Below are 13,675 nucleotides of genomic sequence, written 5' to 3'. Positions count from 1 at the left end.
ATTTTGAAAAAAAAATTATCTCACATTTTTTGCTCTTTTTTACTGGATAACTCTTCAACGATGCACCAAAAAAATAAATGCCGGTGATAGGGTTGTAGAGCATGAAATTCCCTATGAGTGTCTATAAGGCATTGGGATAGTTTTATAAATCCAGTGGTGGCTTAAGAAGCTGGGTCCCCGGGGCGGCAATGTTTTGTGACACCCCCCAGGACCGTGCAGAAGTTTTCACGGGTCCTTTGTTTCGCACCCCCCCCCTCTCGAGCCCAAAAACATTCTATAAGTTTAATAGTTCTGATATACGCCCCCCCCCCTCGAGCTGCTCCGATGGCACCCCTGGCTACCCTGGTACCCGGGGCAGACGACCCCCTCAACCCCCTTACGCCGCCACTGTATAAATCACAACCATTAAATGAACACGAAGTTTATTGACATAGAAAAGTGGATGAACATAAAACATTACAACAGTAGGTACCCTTGAGTCAATTTCTTGATCTCTTGGGGTGGGAAGGACCTTCATCCTCGTCTTCGTTTTCATCATATTTTTCTCCAATATCTTCTCCATCGGACCCCTGTAGGGAAACGGTCAAAGGATCCTCCTGTTCTTCATCTTCGGAGTCAACTTGAGGGACCCCATCCAGGCAGTTCCCCTGGCAATTTTGGCATGCTGGGGAACATTTGAGGTTTGCTTTTTTGCAGCCACACCTCGCGCTGGCACAGCCTTTCGTGCATCGGCAGAAAATCATCAGACCTCATACCACCTCAAGATGCAGGTTTCACCTGCCTTTTGTACTAAGGATTAAATGAAAGTCTGTTAAGCCCCCTTATGTTGTACAGTGCCCCCTTTTATTTAAAAACATTTCAAGAACCTCATTAGGTTATAGCTAGCAGTAAAGCACAAAAACAATTTATTTTTTGTGTAAAAATAACCTAACCATGTCTCAAAATGCTAGCCGAAACGCTCCTTGTCTGTTTAAACTATCAGACACGTTATCGTAGCGATCGCCGTCTATTATTTATGTTAGATACAATAAATCTTCAATAAAACAGCTAAAGATAACTTAAATCAATTAAAAATTAGATTATTTACCTTCCAACGATGTATTATTTTATTATTTATTATATGGTGTCGAAACATAACAAAAAAAAGATGGTGATTTTCCAGTACTACCAAAATGTTTGGGCGCTATCGATTTGAAAACGGGATGTCTAACCAAATTGCTAAGGAAAATAGATAAAATTGTAAAGTAATATATATTATTGAAGGGAATTTAATGCTCTACAACCCTATGGCTGGCAAATATTTTTTGGGTGCATCGTTGAAGAGTTAGGCGGTCAAAAGAACAGAAAATGTGAGACAATTTTTTTTTCTTCAAAATTACAGACTTTCAAGAGCGGATATCTCGAAAACTATACAAGATATCGAAGAACTTGACTGCGTAAAACGTGTAGCAAATGTAATCAGCTTTCATTTTGAATCAAGTGGTCATGTCGCTAGGGCGCATAATTTCCGAGATATAAGGGAAAAACCGGAAAATGGGACCTTCAAACCCACCCTCCCCCCGCCGGATCAAGGGCTACGGGTGGGGACTTTTGATATGTTCACCTCCTAACTAGTCCAAACAAAGTTACGAAGTCAAAAATTGTGTTCCCAACATTTCCCTCTATACCTTTATTGAGCATTCGTTGACTGTAAAAATTTTAATCAATTTCGAACTTTTTCATTATTTTCATATTTATATTTTCTATTTTTAGCATTTTCAAAAAATTTATTTTTTTCCATTTTGTGTTGTCAAAAACATTTTTGGTTGCCATAGCAAACCGGTTGCCTATGGAGACATTTCCCTTCAGGGTTTTTCAAGTTATATGCATCCCTATGGTAAAATTTTAGAGGCCCTGGGTGACCGCCCGGCTCCCCCCCCCCCCCCTAAGCACGGCCCTGACTGGACTATAAAGGGAATGGCAAGGAAAAATATTTTTGACAACAAAAATTTTAAATTTTCCCCATTGAAAATAACATGGGATTCTGACCGATTCCTAGTTGATATGAATTTATTTGTGAAATATCGGAATAATATATAGAATTGGTTTATTTAAAAACAATAATTATTTTGGTCAATTTGGTCAACAATGATCAAAATTCGAATTTTCGAATTAATAGATCAAAATGGGCCAGATTTTAAAAATTTAAAAATCTCAAAATAGTTTGGAATAAAATATTGTTTCTTAAAACTTATAATATTTAATGTACCAATTTGATCAAAAGCAGTAGTTTCGATCAAAATTGAAAATAAATGAAATTTATTAGTTGTGTAAAATTGGATTAATATCAAGTTCAAGTTTCAGGTTTATTTAGTTTATCTTTGTGTGTTTATAAAGATAAATTGTGTTTTTGAAAAAAATAAAACAAAATGTTTATAAAAAATATTTTATTTTTTAGAAAATTTAAAATTTTGCCAATTTTGATCTATTAATTCAAATTTTGATCATTGATGAACAAAATAATAATAGTAATTATAATAATAATAATTTATCTATATATTATTCAGATATTTCACAAATAATCTATTTCAATCAATTCCTATCAATTATAATCGTTTTTTTTATCAAATTTACTGCTTTTAATAAATTTAAATTATTATTTTTCTCAATTTTGAAAAAATAATTTATTTCAATTTTGAAAAAATTTATTTCAATTTTGAAAAAATAATTTATTTCAATTTCGAAAAAATAATTTATTTCAATTTTGAAAAAATAATTTATTTAATTTTTTAAAAGATAATTTATTTAAATTTTGAAAAAATAATTTATTTAAAATTTGAAAAAAAAAAAATTATTTAAATTTTGAAAAATAATTTATTTCAATTTTGAAAAAATAATTTATTTCAATTTCGAAAAAATAATTTATTTCAATTTTGAAAAAATAATTTATTTCAATTTTTAAAAGATAATTTATTTCAATTTTGAAAAAATAATTTATTTAAAATTTGAAAAAAAATTATTTAAATTTTGAAAAATAATTTATTTCAATTTTTAAAAAATAATTGATTTCAATTTCGAAAAAATAGTTTATTTCAATTTCGAAAAAATAGTTTATTTCAATTTTGAAAAAATAATTTATTTCAATTTTTAAAAAATAATTTATTTCAATTTTTAAAAAATAATTTATTTTAATTTTTAAAAAATAATTTATTTCAGATTTTAAAAAATAATTTATTTCAATTTTTAAAAAATAATTTATTTCAATTTTTAAAAAATAATTTATGTCAATTTCGAAAAAATAATTTATTTCAATTTTTAAAAAATAATTTATTTCAATTTTTAAAAAATTATTTATTTCAATTTTTAAAAAAAATTGATTTCAATTTTTAAAAAATAATTTGGCCAAATTGAACTACAGCGGCCTCATGTAATTTTGTTTTTTTTGGTGGAGAATGTAGCACTTGACGCGTAGATTACGAAACTATTTTTTTTGGGCCGCAAATGTTATTTTTTTTAATTAACTTAATTTTAAAAAAGTAGTAATTTTAGGGTATTACCGTTTTTTTGGCGGAGAATGTAGCGCTTGACGCGTAGATTACGAAGTTATTTTTGTTTTGGGCCACAAATGATAATAATTTATTTCAATTTTGAAAAAATAATTTATTTCAATTTTTAAAAGATAATTTATATCAATTTTTAAAAAATAAATTATTTCAATTTTTAAAAAATAATTCATTTAAAACAATTTCGAAATATTTTTCAGTGTTTGTACTATTTTAAATTTTCTCTCACATTTTACCAATTTTCACCCATTTCGTTCAAAGATTTTTTTCGTAAATATTTTCTATTTTTTGCATTTTCGAAATTTGTAAAAACTTTTCACAGGGGCCCCTAGGAATCGGTCAGAATCCCATATTATTTTCAATGGGTAAATTAATTTAAAATTTTTGTTGTCAAAAACATTTCCTAAGTAAATAAATTCCCATTAGGATTTTTCATGTTACATTTAATCCCTCGAGTTTGAACAAAATCGGTGGGTTCAGTGGCGTAGCTGATGGTCCGCAGCGCCCGCGGTGCGGGGGGGGGGACCCCTCGAGCTTCGGGGGGGCCCCGCTAACCATAAAAAAAAAATTAAAAAGGGGGGCCTCATAGAGATTTTTGCGGGGGGGGGGGGCTCTGAGTTATCTGCTACGCCACTGGGTGGGTTACACTTCGCGTTGTCTCCTTGTCAGTGAAAATTTTAAGGTAGGACACACTTTCATTTTTTCAACTCTTCCAAGCTTTGGGATGAGCCGAAAACATGTCCCCCCCCCCCCCCCTTGGGGACGCCCCGGTCTTTATTTGATTGCTCTCTGACCATCGAGAAATAACTACCTTCCACTGCTGTTACTCTCACTCACTGATGGTCTGTTATTGAAAGAGGGGGGAACAAACATAAGCTTCTCAAATGACCTTCAAATCTCCCGTTTTTAAAGTACGGCCTTTATTCAGTTTGGGGCCTAGCATCGATACGAACTATTAGAGTTGGCTGCAAAGCGACTCTGGTTTGGTCTAAAAATTAGAGATACTATAATTATAGTCTATGATGGAACCTAGGAGCAACAAACATAAGGAGAACGCAGTTAGCCTTTAAACCCGCTAACGAAGGGTTGTGTACGAATTTCATTGGACGAGCGTCACGAGCCTTTACGATGAACGTTTTACGGGCGGGGGGGAAGACAATTTCAGAATTTTCCCCTTCCGACGGCAGCATACGCTAAGCGTCTAGCCAATGAAAAACGTACACAAGAAAATCCACGAATTTTGAAGGGTTGCGTCCTCCTTGTGTGGGGTGTTGTGTTTGTTGCTCCTAGATGGAACAATCGAAAATTGATCGGAACAAATCCGAGCACGCAAATGGCACGAACTTGAGCTGTCAAATGAAGTACAGCAGTTATGAACGCATCGTGTTGGCCTCTAAGTAGCTTGTAAACCGAAAATGTAATAAAGTTAAGTGAAACGAGACTTGAATGACTATTTTAACCATTATTTATTCAAAACAAAGCAGGAAATAAAGCTCTCAAAAATGACAATTACATTGTATACCATACCTAAATCTTACATACTGTATTACATGATATAATGAATGAAAAATGAGAATGGTACTCGTGAAAATGTATCCATATAACTTGTTTACTTGGGATAATGGAATTATGAATAAAATTTTGCGAATTAAGGGGTTTGCTAAAAATTAAGAGTTCACATTTGCCCTTCCTCCAAATTTGAGCCCTCAACAAAATCACCATTCCCAATCATACCAGACACCCTTTGATCGTTAATAGGGGATTTGGCGCGAGTTCTTTCTTTACTACTGGCTACTGCCCAGCAAGCCAATGTCTGAGCTACTTGGACTTCAGTGTCAATATCCACCATCAACATGCGTTTATCAATCGGTGGAGAAGAGGATAGTTCAGTTTTCAACTTGGCTGTGCTATTCAAGGTTAGTGGTTCAGAGATTAACCTTTGCCTTTTTGAGCTAGGTAAAGTAATGTCCGAAGGGCTATCCCCATTGTCATCGTCATTTTCCATATCTAGAGTTCTTTTTTTCGTCTCGGTCGATACTACAACTGCAGGATTTACAGGTGACTGTGGTGGTGAAGGTGAAGTGGCTGACAATGTTGATTCCACATTTTGTACAGTTGCCAAGAGTCTCAGTTTCGGCACAATAATGGCTGTTGGTTCTTCCTTCGAACTAGCTGACGCTATAACGTTACTGCTCTCGCACAATACAAGGTTCGTTGGAAGTTGTTCAAGTGAATTCAGAGGTTTACTCGTGATTACATTAGTGCTCACAACTACGCTACTAATAGGATTGTGGTTCAGCATAAATTCAGGTTTTTTAACAAGATCTAAAGGAAAGGATTCCATGGCTTTCTTAGTCTCGGATATTTCAGGTTCTGTTCTAATTCCCTCAGATTCCACCTTGTATTGATTATTAATAGTTAATTGGGCAGCTAATTCATCAACTGGACTTCTCGGATTTTCAATAATAAGTGGCAGTGTGTCACGTTTATATTCAATGGATGGGCTTCCTACTCTTAATGACTGGTGTCCGTAACAAATAACGCCTTGTTTCAACCCATTTTCTTGGACTGAATTTGGGGGTTTATCTACACCAACTGTTGACATAACACTAACAGCGGGAGGTTGCTCCACTAAATCTTTATCGCTACAAGGTTCAGGAGATACAAGATCTGGTGTATCTGAACGTTTCAGAGTTGTTAAAACTGAATGAGGGGTTTGTATCGTTCTCATGGCAGTTTCATGGTCATCCAGTATTTTCTCTTCTGGACTTTTCGGAGACTTCATACTTAAAACATTAGAAGGCTCTGGCTTCTTAATCTCATCAGTCAGGTCCGGAGTTGCTAAGGTCTCTACACCAGTAGGTGTACTGTTGGCGGAACTAATTATAGTATTGGCATGAGAGTTTTCCTCCAAATTTCTACTAGATTTGTGGTTTGCAATAGTGGAATTGGTATTAAGGTCATTGTTAACCGGCTTTACCAAATTTAGAGTGCTTTCAACCGATTCACAGTTTGAAGTATTAGATTTATGCAGAAGTATTTCATTTTCCACTTGAAGTTTTTTTAGCTGCTCTTTCGCCTCTCTTAGATTCTGTTGAAGGTAAATTATGGTACTCTGCATACCTTCTACATCCTCATCAAGCTCTTGAAGGAACTCGTCCAATTCTAACAACAAAGTAGAAACCAAAACTCCCCTTAAAACTAAGCAAAAACCAGTTGCGTGCGTAGCTAAGAAAACCGTCAGTACCAGTCTGGCTTTTCTTCATTTCTTCGCTGAAATTTCTCTGCAAAGCTAAATCACCTTCAAGCTTGGCCAATCTTCCCGCAGAAATCATTTTTCCAAGTTCTTCATTTTCTTGGTAGAGGGATCTACATTTAGCCATAAGACGCTTTCCAGTGTTACTAAACAAAGGGAAAGTAAAAACTGCTAGTAGGGTATCAGTCAAATATTACAAGAAAAATAATTGAAACCAAATGAAACAATAACTCTTTTAGAAGATTATATAAACACCCTAAGACAACATATTTACAGTTCTTAAGAATCTGGAATGTTATCAAACGAATAAATCCCCCCCCCAAACTATATTATATCTAAAAAGATTTCAAATTAACCTCCTTGGAAGAAAAAATCAGTTTTTTTCAAATGGTTTTGTTAGTCTTAAGAAGTTTTATTGCCTGGATGGCCTATTTGCCTCATTAAAGCTTAGTTTTCCCCCAATTCGTTAACTCTTTGCCTTTTATACCTTTCTCAATCTCAAGACCAACCATTTCCCTACACTATGTTTATTTAATTTAAATTTAAAATTGTGATAGCAAAAAAAAACACCCTCTGAGAAATAAAAATTAACCCAATAAAAATTTTTTTTCAGAAATTCTTAAGAATATAAAGGAAGACATTTTTCTAAACAATCAAATAGAATTCAAAGAAAATCAAAATATTACATCCTTTTGTCCTTATTCTAATACCATAAACCATTTTACAACTAAATTATCTTTAAATAAAAACCCTCAAACTTGTGAACAATTAAGAGGTGATTTACACTTTTAAGCCTTTTTGATTTAATCTACAACCATCATGCATATTTTAACGTTGGTTTAAAAATGGAATACTTAATTCTACTGAATTTTCCAATGTATTAGTACTACCAAACTAGATTTTGTTATGTTTAATATATCGTTCACCCCCACCAATGAAAACAAAGAGGCCGACTTAATTTAAAAACTTAGGTGCTATAATGTACATTAAGAATAATTACCAATCCAATATATTGTAACCAATTATACAGTGGAAGAATACTACCATTAAGACTTGGATTTAAAAATTATCATTCTATATATTGTATGGAGTACAATATATTTGAGTGGTTTAGCTCGACCTTATGCCATAAAAGAAACTATCAACCACTTAAGGGGGAAGGCACTATTCCAGAAAAACGCTTTTATTTCAGCACTTACAATTGTAAAATTAAATTTTTAACATATTGAAATCATTCTCCTCTGGTGCTAAAATATTTTGGACAATTTTATTTTCTCAATAGTTAATTAGTTATAATTTACTAAAGAGTACCCCTTAGCACTAGAAAACCGCAACTATATCTCTTTAATTAAAATAATAAAAGTATATAATATATTTCTGATATTTTCATCTCAAACATGTACCTTCACAAGCTGATGTTTTAAAGTACATTTTTGGAGGAAACATTATGGGGGCAAAAACACATTCTAAAACTTTTACAGTTCATAAGTAAATACCCCTAGGCAATTTAATTTTTTTATTGTTCATAATCAGGTAGAGTTAAATAAGTGATACATTTTGAGCCATGATGCTTCCATAATTTTCCAGAAAATTAACACCCACCAGAACTACCTCGAGACTGCAAAGGTACACGTTTCATTTTTATATTCCAGATGGGTAAAAAGCTATTATATACTTCGGTATAAAATCACCACTACTATTTTAAGCACTAGAGATGTTTGATTTATATGTAGAATTAAGATCTTGGAAGTAAATACTAAATTTGAAAGGCGTTTGACTGGAACCAAAATGCTTCTTTTAACAGTAACTTCCTGCTTAAAGACAATTTGTTGCACAACTTAATCTACCCAATCATTCGTCCATTTAAGACAATAAATCAATATACCAATAGTAGAAGTATAGGCTTAAAAACAAATTATCAACAAGCCCAAACTTTTTATCTTCCTGAGGTAAATTGTAACTTCAAACCATGTTTTATGAACTAAGGAGAAAACCAAATTCTGGCCTTGTTACACCACTTTGCTTAAAACTGAGCTTCAGACGAAACATTTAAATATTGATTATAACCAACGTTGAATCTATAGGGTAGCAAGAGCATCACATTAAAAATTAAATCAGTGAAGTTTTTATACCTTTCCACTAGTTTTTAAAAAGTTATTTTGTAGTTTTCGAGTTCAGTACAGTAGTTTGCTTTTTTAATGCCCAAAATAGCCGCAAGTTTTTAAAAGCAATTTTCGTGGATGGTTTCGGCATTCTTTCAGATCTTGGTTTTTTGACTAAGTTATTAAAAAGTATGTATGTCTCTCAGTTTCACCACTGATGGACTCGATAAATTAAATGTCGATCGTGTCTTTCCCTCGAAAATGTACCAAAAGACTTTTTTTCGCGCGATGCTTTAGTACTTCTATAAATGATAATGGGATTAAATCGTTTACCGTATACTGAAAATGTCTAGAGGAAAATACTTAAAAATATAGTTCAGTCTTAAATTCTTGAAAAGGACAAGCCGTAAATAACAGTACGAGCAATGTTCCAGAGTGTTAGAAGGGGTTGCCCGATAAAGCTCATCGCACCTGTCAGGAGTGAATTTCCAAGCGCTTAGTTCATTCTGAGTTTCCTCCAGACGAGCTTTCAAGGTGTCCACTTCCTTACGCATTCTTTCAAAGACCAAGTTGACCGCTGGGTCTAGAAGGGCAGTCCTCAATTGCGCAACCGTTGGTACTTGACTCTGTTTCAGCTCCTGAATTTGGCTCTGTTTGGAACCAAATAAAAAAATGCTTTAAAGAATAGCAAAGGCTTAAGTAATTGGAAAAAAATAAGAAAAAACTATAAGCTAAGCTAGTATAAAGGATAATTTCCATAGTCATAATAATTAGAGGTGAACAAAATATATCTTACAGCGTATTCTTGCATTTCTTGTTCCTTAGTAGTGAGACGCATGACTAAAATGTTTTCCCTTCGTGTGGCTTCCAATTGTTGCTGTTTGAGTTTCTCCTCGGACTCTCTCAAGCTTACAAGTTCCGCTAATTTGGTATTTAAAAATAAATAAATATCAAAATAAAGAAATAAAATACTTTAATATATTTTTTTTAAATATAATAATTATGTACAATTTTCAACATCTCCAGATTTAAGCTCGAGTGAGTTAATGTACTTTTCCTGTATCAGCCACCTTAAACAATTTTAAGAGCAAGTTCAGTATAAAAAAAACAAGGAAATTTCTTTGCTGCTTACTGCTTTATTAGATCCTCTTTTGACAAGAGCTCTAGTTCTTCTTTTTGGAGGCATACCTACATTATATGCAAAAAAATGTATAACTTCATAATTTTTGACACTTCAGCTCAGGACAATTTACAACTTACCCTCTTCACATGAGGGCTAACGTCTATAGTTGTCATGGTTGATACGATAATAAAATCGTCCAAAGTCACACCACAAAGAAACTTCGCATTTTTAGGGATGGATGAATTTTTACGTCTAAAAATAAAATAGTTATCTCTAAAGCAGAGACTAAATCAATTTTAAGTTAAATCATTTACTGATGAAAACTTTTGGCCATTAGTAAGACCAGCCAAGTTTACAAATATTTTCAAACCACCAACTTTAAAGATTTCTATTAGACTCACTACAGAAACTTTAAGGTTTGTGAATCAAAGAACACCCCAATTAACATTAAACATGGTTCATATAAAATACAGAAAACAAATTTCCCTGATACTACCGAGAGCCATGTCACCTAATATTATTAGGTTCAAATAAACTCTGTTTAAATCATTGACATATATTTTCACTAGAAACGTAATGCGGACATTCAACAAAAGGGATCAGATCCCAAACTGAGCATCATTGTTTATGATGTAATAAATTGAATTGATACACAATTTACTACCTGATCAATGATGGTCTAAATAATACTTATTTTACAAACAAAAAAGGCAAACCACCAATTAGTTAAAAACTGACTCTTGAAATACAACTACAGAGATTGGTAGTACATTAAAAGGTCAAAATATCAGTTGGGCCTAAGTCTCAGTCAAAATGTTTGTTATACTTGCTAACATTATTAGTAAGTGGTTACTTTTCAGTGTGCAGCCAAGATTATGTACTGAATTGTAAGGTGTCAGTGTTATAGTATTTTATATTAATCCCAAATCTACCCAATCATTTAAATTATCAAATTTAGATTTACCAGTCCTAACCCTTGGCTATCGTTGAACTTCTTTTTTTAACGAAAGGGCCCCAGATAAACCATGCTGTGCGAAGCCGCAGTTTTGAAGTCGGATTTTTCTTCGCTTAGCCGCAATACCAAGGCCCGACAAAAAAATAGAAAAAATAACTTACCTCAGGCTTAGTAGAATTGTAAAGAAATTGCGTAATCCGATCGAAAAAATATAAATAAACTAATTAGACTTAAATTTAAATTAATATTCGAGGATTTTGTGTTAAATAAACAAACTATAGACAATTAGAGATCAAGATAAATAGTATCTAGTAAGTTTCCGACTTTCGCGAATGAATGCATTATGCAGTGTTGCCGCTTATCAAATACGAATCCCTTAGGAAATAGGAAAGTTTGATTATCTCCATGAAAGCATGATGAAAGCATCCATTCTATGGAAATCTTTATATATAATTTGTTATTAATCATTAACTAACAAGAAAAAATAAAAAAAGGCCAACAAAAATTATTGTAAAAAACGTAACTTTATAAGATTTAACGCTACACTTCGTTATATAGCCCTTCTAAGCGAAAAGAGAATTCGCAACCGAAAACTATTGACAATACACTCTTTTATATCCTTATTTGTGAGGGCTGCCATTTTATTACAGGTCCTTATATATAGATACGGTCCTTATATTTATAGTTTATTTTTGTTAAATTTTTATAGTTGCTTTGTAATTACTTGCTGTGCTCCATTTGGAGCCGCCCTGATTCTAAGGGGTGTACTCTGGTACGGCTTAAATAAACCTCTAAACCTCTCTGATTTCAAATAGTGCATGCAAGGCCGCTTCAAGCGGTCAAGTGCACCTGACATCTCGAGCTGATGAGCACGTGCAGGCGCCCTTGCCTGTACTATTTTAAATTAGGCCTGTAATGAAATGGCCGACTTCGTAAAAGAATGTATACCATAGATATAATAAATGTATATAAAAGTCTAGATAAATTTCGGGGCGTCTAAGCCTAACATAAAATACGGAATTGACACCTAGCAGACACCGAGGAAGGCACGTGACCAAGGATCCTATATGTTAGAAGGATATGAGGCGAGGGACGAAAAATGGCAGCGCCGTCGGTGGGTCATGCGCGATAGAGAATCCGTCTTTAGATCCCGTCAAGGACAAAACATGGAAGAAGCACCGCCAAAATTTGTCCTTGAGGGAATAGAAACAAGACATCCCGCGTTTAGAGGCTCTCTTAATATCGACGGCGCTGCCGGCGTTTTGAAAATACGGGATGGCCGGAGGGCTACCTATCCTTCTAACATATAGGATCCTTGACGTGACCAAGAGCGCGAGCTCTCATAGCATTTTAGTACTAAGTGCTTGACCTTTCCGCAGGCCGTAGTCTTTAGACACCATCTGTTGGTGACTTTTAGTATCATTTTAAAGCAGGAGACAATGGCTCTCGCGACGATAACACGAGCTTTCTTACCGATAGATAGCGCCTTTTAAGGTTAGCCTGCAGAAATTACGCGTTTCTGCTAGCTGTCACCCATAGAAATCTCATAGGTAACTAGAATGCTGCCGCCTACGGCCGAGCTTGACGCCAGTTCGCAGAACCACCCTTTGAGCTCTGATTGGCTGAGATCTGGCAATCGTCTGCCACGGCGTTTGGCCCATTTGCCAGTTACACGGCAGCATTCTAGTTACCTATGAGATTTCTATGATCTCCCCCCCCCCCCGCTTGGGCCAGTGGCTCTCAATAAAAATAAACTTAAGGGGGGTCGGGAGCCCGCAGGTCCCCCGTAAAAAATTACACTATTTCCAAAGTCTGCTTTCTACTACCACGGCCAACTTTGGCCGTGCTACTACGCTACAACCGCGTAACGAGATTTCCTACCAAAAACCTAAGTGTTTATTTTAAAAACCATTCTTTAAAACTAAAAGTGAATAGCTAAACGCTATTTGCTGGCCTTATGAACAAAATAGTAGCAACTGTTTTCTTGAAATTTTAATTACTCGGTCATGATTCAAACTATTTTGTTACATTTGATACAAATATTTGTAATTGCGATTGCAGACCTCTTCCCTAATAATAGGCTGTTATCAAAAATACAAAAACAAATATTTTTAAGAGCTTTATTTGATAATTTAATTCATGGCGTTACAGCTTTTTTGTGCATGTTAGTTTACTGCGTGCTAATCGATCAAAAGAACATGACAGAATATTTTCGCGTAAGAGTTGTATTTTTTTGGCCAATATTATCGGGATTTTTGGCGTGTTTGATTGATGTGGACCATTTCATTGCGGCCAAAAGTTTCAGTTTAAAGGTAAACCAAAATGTAACGGCCTTTTTAACCACGATTCTGATAAAGGTCTTTCTTATAGGCAGCCACATCTCTTACTCGAAGACCAATTTTGCATTGCACCTCGCTTATGGTTTCTATACCAGTTATAATTTTGATTATAAATTACATTCTACATAATGATTATTTATATAAATTAAGTTTCTGTCTGTTAATTGCAATAATTACACATCATTTTCGTGATGCTCTTAGAAGGGGCTTATATTTAAACCCTTTCAAACCTACATCAAGTGACCTACCTATTACGTTAAGTGTTTATTTGGCTGTCGCTCTTACTCTACCTTATGTTTGCTACACTCTGACACTTAAAAATGTTCGAAAAGCCAGTGATTCAATCATTATATGAAGA

At 34.1% G+C, this 13,675-nt stretch overlaps 2 protein-coding genes across 3 annotated transcripts; one reads left to right on the top strand and one right to left on the bottom strand.

The window, feature by feature from the left end:
- Positions 1-5,002: 5,002 nt before the first annotated feature.
- LOC149933364 (uncharacterized) lies at positions 5,003-11,319 on the bottom strand. 2 transcript variants are annotated; one of them, XM_090155547.1, is made up of 8 exons: positions 11,140-11,319; positions 10,161-10,275; positions 10,033-10,088; positions 9,909-9,970; positions 9,697-9,821; positions 9,372-9,550; positions 6,790-6,944; positions 5,003-6,707 (listed from the first exon to the last, which is right to left on the bottom strand). In XM_090155547.1, exons 2-8 carry the CDS (start codon positions 10,194-10,196, stop codon positions 5,218-5,220), a joined length of 2,103 nt encoding a protein of 700 aa, XP_090011673.1. In that variant the 5' UTR covers positions 10,197-10,275; positions 11,140-11,319; the 3' UTR covers positions 5,003-5,217. The 2 variants fall into 2 exon arrangements, with proteins under 2 accessions (XP_090011673.1, XP_090011674.1); XM_090155548.1 differs by lacking the exon at positions 11,140-11,319 and adding an exon at positions 10,858-11,087.
- A 1,599-nt stretch (positions 11,320-12,918) lies between these two features.
- LOC149933363 (transmembrane protein 267) lies at positions 12,919-13,672 on the top strand. Its single transcript, XM_090156887.1, has 2 exons — positions 12,919-13,290; positions 13,349-13,672. Exons 1-2 carry the CDS (start codon positions 12,985-12,987, stop codon positions 13,670-13,672), a joined length of 630 nt encoding a protein of 209 aa, XP_090013013.1. The 5' UTR covers positions 12,919-12,984.
- The last annotated feature ends 3 nt before the right edge of the window (positions 13,673-13,675 follow it).

The sequence above is a fragment of the Leiobunum rupestre genome, chromosome 8 (assembly GCF_980474605.1).
Source record: "Leiobunum rupestre chromosome 8, qqLeiRupe1.1.hap1, whole genome shotgun sequence".
Lineage (NCBI taxonomy): Eukaryota > Metazoa > Arthropoda > Arachnida > Opiliones > Sclerosomatidae > Leiobunum > Leiobunum rupestre.
This window is presented reverse-complemented; position numbering and strand designations above follow the sequence as displayed.